General features: G+C 34.6%; 1 protein-coding gene across 1 annotated transcript in view; it reads right to left on the minus strand.

The window, feature by feature from the left end:
- Positions 1-1,242: 1,242 nt before the first annotated feature.
- Positions 1,243-7,043, minus strand: part of LOC121379499 (sushi, von Willebrand factor type A, EGF and pentraxin domain-containing protein 1-like) — a 7,735-nt gene continuing 1,934 nt past the window's right edge. Inside the window, exons 2-5 of the mRNA XM_041508143.1 lie at positions 6,298-6,477; positions 3,351-3,533; positions 1,576-1,755; positions 1,243-1,325 (exon numbers count right to left, since the gene is read on the minus strand). Of these exons, the coding sequence (XP_041364077.1) occupies positions 1,243-1,325; positions 1,576-1,755; positions 3,351-3,533; positions 6,298-6,477 (626 nt within the window). The remainder of the gene's footprint in view (positions 1,326-1,575; positions 1,756-3,350; positions 3,534-6,297; positions 6,478-7,043) is intronic.

Below are 7,043 nucleotides of genomic sequence, written 5' to 3' on the forward strand. Positions count from 1 at the left end.
TGGGAATTGAAACTTTCTTCAACTGTCTCCACATATCATGACCTATTGCCTGTGGACTAGAATTGGATTGATAACCAATTCTATAATTGTCTGTGTCAGAGTTATGTCTTGATGTGCGTAATTCATGGTCCATTTCTTCTTCAACTATTTTTTTATTTTTACGAACTTTGTTTTCTGCATCCAACAATCTCGCTGTACTATTTAACATTCGACTGTCCAACTCTTTTCTTATTTTATCTATTTCATCCTGTTCCTCTTTTACCTCTTTGCGCACCTGTTCAACATGTCTTTTTGCTTCCAACTCTTGATATACCTCTTTCGAAACTGCAGAATTTATACTTGAATTATCTGCCCTTTTATTATTCAAATACACTTGAGCCAACTCATCAGCAACTGAAAACTCAGTTTCTAATTTATCCATTTCCTTACTAAGCTTGTTCATATTTTCTTTATCTTTATGCTGCTTATACACATCACACAACACTATCATGCTATCTAGTGTCCGTTCCTGGGCAGAAAATAACTCTTCACTTAATTCCCTAACCTGTGTCCTACTTGGCAAATCTTCGTCCATTAATCTCAACAACTTATTTCTAGTTTTTGTGAATAATGTTTTTGCCTTGGCCTTATTTTTCTTTAAATGAATAATCTTATCTGAATATTCATCATCGCTCACCTCATCGCTAAATTCTGCATTCAACCGTTCATCCTGCGAATTTATACTTGTCCGGTCCGTGTCCCAGTTTTCAGCCATTTTTCCGAATTAAAAAACGACCTGACTATTTGGGGATTTTTTGCAGCGAAAACGAATAATCTTCAGAAAATAACTTTTTCACAAGTTAAACCACGCTCTGCTACCAATGTTTCGACGACTTCCAACATATTCATCATCTATTTTCTGGTATTTTGTCCACGATTAAACCACCCAACAAACAACAACAGACCATGCTCCTTTTTCACTCAAACCGGAAACCCGTATTCTTTATTTAATTTTCTGTTTTCTGGATTCGGAAACGGAAACCGGAAACGAAATAATAATTTAACTAAAGTCTTCAATCCAGCGGTCTTATAGCGCTATGATTATCTTAAATTCATAAGGTAGTTATGCACTTACGGTGATCTTAGTGCTAAGGTTGCTTCATGGAACGGGGCCCTGGTAACTTGAATGATTATTCTTGCCTTATTTTGATGACTACTTTGGCGGCTGCTTAACACAGTTCTGACTGTATTTGTATAACACTGTCAGCACTCTACATCAATTCTCCACATCCACTTGTTGGTTTTATTTGTCCCATCTGAAAGGTGCTTGTCCCACACAAATATTTCTGTTGCAATACAAAATTTCTCATAATACCTACCCCCAGAATGTAGACATTCCTTCTTTTTTTTTAACAGTGAAATAACTCTAGCTGTTTGTAGTAAATGCCAATGTCAGAATAACATGCTATGAGCATTATTTTCACTAATTAATGACCAATAGCATTATAATTTCAATGATATTTTCGGACATTTCACTGCATGTTATATATAATAATCTGTTTTATTATGTGCAGCTATCAAAAGAGAACCAAATACCTTCACAAGACAACTCCTCAAGTTTCCCTGATGCTTGGCACCGTAATGATGCTGTGTTGGTTGTTTCATTGGTTATCACGAACCCAGCCTTGCAGGTCAGTGTCACAGTATCTTCAAACATAACTGGCTGTTTTGGCGAAAGATCACCATTCATGATTGAGGGTGAGGGACACATAATTTCTGAAACAAAAATTAAATTTTAAATTCTTGTTTTGCATTACTACTGCTGATGTTCTCATGATCAGTTATAATAAACAAGAATTCTGTGTGATCAAAGGTCTTGCCTACCACAAACAGATTCAGTGAATAAATAAAAGTTAACATTCACAATTAATTTAGAATAAATAATAATAACAATATTTTAAAATGTAAAAAAATTTAAATATTTTAATGAAATTCTTTTTAAAACATGCATTAAGATAAACATTCATAGAAGCAACTATAAACCAAGTTTCATTGGTCTAGGAATTACAGTTTGTGAAAAATGGAGCTAAACACGAAAACTTAACAATAGAACAAAATGCAAAATAGACAAAAATTTATTGACTGGGTTCTAGAGAAATCCATATTCAAGTCATGGAAAATTAAGACTTCAATTATATCTACAGTCTCGATGATGAAAATATGCACAAGTTTATAGACAATTACAGATCATGAATTGAATGCTGTAAATACTCTCGTGGTTACATGATCGAATTCCTATATGTGAAATTTCATGAAAATCGGATGAGAAATGAAGTCGCTAGAGTGGTGATGTCATATTTCTATATTTATTAATAGTGACCTTGATCTTTGATGCAGAGAGGTGAAATGCAAATTCATTTCACTCACAATTGATATTTTAACACTTTTTTCCAATACTTGCACCAGCACATGTTGATAGTACGAGGCTGCTCAAACATTCAGCTTTGGTAACTGGTTTGCTTTCATATTTCTGTTTCTGTTAGCTTCTAATGAAAAACTAATCCAAAGCCTACATTTGTAGCCATTATTATACAGCATTAATTGTTTTGTTTTAATATGAGTCAGGACAATATTACCATCCAACAGAAACAGTGGTATATTGTTTTGACCAACAGTGGAGTGGTAAGTATTTGTAAAACAATGCCAGAAGTGACCACTGAACACTTTTCAGAATAGTCTAAAGTCACAGCAAACGATCATGGGAAATGGCAGGTGTGTGGCTAGGAAGACCATAAACCTGTCACATTAAAGTAAATGCTGTATTATTTAACAACACTACTAGAGCACATTGATTTATTAAACATGGGCCATTGGATGTCAAACAATTTGTCACTGTGTCAAATACTCAGAGGAAACATACCACATTTTTCAATTAGTAGCAAGGGATCTTGTATATGCAGGACAGCATACCAGTTTTTGATATTCTAGTTGTGGGGCACTCATTGAGATTGGGGTAAAACCCCATCAGAGAATACATGTAGGTCCACCGACTCAATCCTTCGACCCAGACCCATCATAGAGTAGGTCCATCGAGGGGATTCAATCTTTCATCCCAAGCTCTGCAGCTGACTGAGCTGGATCCCACCCCCATATCACATTAGAGAGACAAGGATTAGAAGGTGAAGGTGGACAACAAATGAAGTTGAAAAATATAGGAGCTGCTAGTGGAGAGAAAGTAATGGGTGCAGTATGATTAAAATAGACACAAATATATTCGTTTTTAAATAACAAAACAAAAACCCAACCTGTGTGACTTTTACTTCAATGTTTTTCTTTTAACAGTGTTAATACATGCATCAGATGCAACTTACTTGTACATGTTGGAGCTGGGTGTGACCAGTTTGTGTTTGACTGGCATAAAATCTGCAATGGCCCTTTCAACTCATAGCCAGAGTTACATGTATAGTTCACAATGCTTCCCGCGGAGGTACCATCCCCAGTCACAGTTTTCTTCACTGCATGTGTAACTTCATCTGCAGCTGAACATACAGATGCTGAAAAAAAAAAAAATATTATGCATGTATCACTGCATACATGATGGTCTTTTTTTAAATTAAGATTGTATTATAACGGATTAGTAGAAATGCTCGTGGACAACTAAACTGTGGTTGGTACTGGTCGATTTTCCATTTCTGTTGCCCTGTATTACCTGGCCTGGTGCTTATAAAACTTTTAGAGTTTAGACTCAAGACTCTAATGGAGTCTGAGACAGTAATATCATGGCATGCCATACAAATTGTATGCCTGTGATGTCATGATGTCATTTGAGATTGAGTCTGGACTCTAAAAAGTTTTATAAGCATGGGCCCTGGTGGTCAATTTCTCGATTTCTTACATCATCTCATTTGACCCGGCCTTACGTTGTTACATCATGTAAGATTCATTTCTGAAATCAGGAAGCCTGTGGTGTAAGACAATAGCTAGAGTCTAGTTCCAAGGCATATAATGTCAAACATTAACATTGCCAGGATCAAGTCCAAAATGCTTGTTTATAGTTAAAGCACCACATGACATATGCTAGTGATCCATGACACCTAAACAAGGGACTTTCCACTGTTCGACCATTCCCATAGTTAGTCAATATTCACACAAAAATATAGTACATCTGTAAAAACAAACTGCTCTAGATCAGATAATATTTTATTCAGCTGGTCTTGGACTAAAAGTCAGTACACACACACACACCCCTTCCATACAAATTGTTAAATATACTTAAAGAAGTTCTTTTATTATTAAAACATAAAATACAAGAACAGAAATTACTATGAAAAAACAAAGACCATCAGTTATTTACTTGATCATACTGATGGCACCAATGGCATCTGTGATACCTGTGATATGAATTGTCATACTTCAGGGCCTTTACCAATGACTAATGTTGGGAATCAGTGGGAACTTAATCACTGATTTTCTCTTGAATTGTGACTAATTTGTCTAATTTGTGTAGACACCCTCCCTCCGCCTGTAACGCTAGACCATACCCACCCCACCCAATATATTACGTAATGATTGGAGACCCCAGCTCTCGCCTCCTATTCAAAAGCAAGTCGAGCGATGTAATATAATGTTAACATACTATATTGTGATTCAAGAAAGTGCAGATACGCATTTCAACTCAATTTATAATTTTTATTGTGTGTATACGTCTGGCTATAACTATCTACATTAAATGTTGTTGTGACAGAGCATTTATGCAAAAAAAGAAAGAAAGATTTTAGTAATTAAAAAAGTGTGTTATTTAATGCTCTGAAATAAACCCACCCACCTCCTGTAATGCTACATAACGTTTGGACCTACACCCACCCATGCCCTCGAGTGTTACATAATATTTGAATGAACCTAAGCAGAAATACAAGTTTGAAAATTATTTTCCTCTGCTTTTTAATTCATGCATTAATGACACATTTTATTTGTAACAAATCAGATTTGAAAAAAAAAATTACTAAGTATTTTATGGAAAAGGGAAAAAAAGTGCCTCATAGTTGTAACATCGCAAGTAAATACTTTCTGGAATCTTTGTATATATTTGGGATTTGCTGATAGTTAACTGGTTTTCTTCTGTATGCTGCCAATGTGTTTGCATGCTGCATATAAAAAGTTGACAAAATCCCAGTCTATGTTAATCACTTGATCGACTTTTCTTTTTGTCTTCAGTTGTTGATACAATTGCAATGTTTTGTTACAAACTTTTAATTTCCTTTTAAATAAAGTGTTTCATAAGGTGTACCAAGAAATCTTTTATAACTGTTATAGATAGTTTACTCTGATATTATATACTTGTTAAAATTTGACTGATCGTTTGGCGAAAACTTGGTTGTGGTCTGTTTTTGTGGTGATCATATTATTAATGATGTAATGATTTTTATCTCCGCAAAATTGATGGTGAATTGGATTTCGCCTATGCGCTTAACAAGGCAAAGTTTAGTGGTATATACAGCGACTATTTCACCAGAATTTTCCCTTAGCGTGACTATTGTAGGTCTGTTTTATCAACTTTGGATGGTCACCAGGGGGGCAACCTTATAAAATGTTGTAGTCGTCAAATGAAAAAAATAATTGCATATGCGACCAATTCGGTCACACTGTAGAGGTCTGCATTAAAATACTGTCACATATAAGGCGTTCTTATTTTGGGATAAAGTTTGCAGGGCTTCTAGATTATGGTAGCCCAACTCCTGTGGCTAGTGATATTCAATGTTGAGCTAGAAAATAACTACTATTGCCATGCCAGACGGCTAGTGAAAAAAAGTTGTCAAATGCTGTATTTAAGTCTATTTTGTAAATATGGAATATTCTGGCCCCACTCCTACCTCCCCAATCTTAGTGTTCTTAAGCTCTATCTCTCTCTTTAGGTGACATACATGTGTCTGATTATTACTATTAGTAAAATTGTATTTACTTTAAAGTAAAGTTGGGCTTGTGGATTTTTAATCGTCGCTAGTAAATTTTTAAAATTACTGATCCAATGGCTAGTGGATTTTATAAAAAAATTCTAGATACCCTGGTTTGGAACATTTAGTGTATTTTGTAAGATGCTTTGATGCACTTATGTGAAAGCCAAAGTAGGAATAACACTTTTTAATCATTACTAAGAATACAAAGTATACATTAAAATAGATTTAAACTACAGCTCATGCTGCATAGTTCATCATTTTATTATAAAGTTAACCTTTAACATAGACTTTTGTCTGCCGGTCAATCCCAATAGAGCGTATCTCAAGGTCAATAAAAGATGTTCAAACCAAACATGACACTTACTCTTGCACGTTGGTGGTGTACTCCACTTTCCAGTGTCCCGACAAGTAACTGTCGCCGAACCTTCCATTTGGAAACCTGGGTAACACTTGTATGTTGTTTTGGAGCCATAAGTGACAGGTTTACTTTCGTTGTTGGCTATAAATCCATTGGCTATTGCTTCTGGAACTCCACAATATATGACTGTTAAAAACAACAAGAAACCATGTTAAATATAATAACAACAACAAAAATATAAGAACAATAACAATCACCATAAAAATTACCATAATCACAATAATAATATTAATCACCTTAATCATAAAAAGATACAACCATAATAATAACCTAACTTTAAATGACTAAATTATAAACACTTGTTGTAAACTGATGGTGAGTGTGTTCTGTATTATGATTGGTTAATTACATTATTCTTTTTCTGGGATCAAATGAAAAGAACACTTGGAAAGCTAATGATGTTAGAAAGTGACATCATTAGCAATTGGAACAGATCAAGTTGACGGTTCAAGGGTCTACAGTTAGATTGTAGCCAAGTATTTTTTTCAAGAAATACCAAATATACAGTTAGTTCCGTGAAAAAACACAATTCAATTTACAATCTTATTTGATACCCGCAAATGTTTAATTTTTAACCTCAGGCTAACGCCTTCAGTCAAAAATGATATTTGAAGGATCAAATAGACAATAAAACCAGCAAATCTATAAACTCCATATGGTTATCTCCTAATAGTAATAATATCCAACTTAAT

This window comes from Gigantopelta aegis, chromosome 8 (assembly GCF_016097555.1).
Source record: "Gigantopelta aegis isolate Gae_Host chromosome 8, Gae_host_genome, whole genome shotgun sequence".
Lineage (NCBI taxonomy): Eukaryota > Metazoa > Mollusca > Gastropoda > Neomphalida > Peltospiridae > Gigantopelta > Gigantopelta aegis.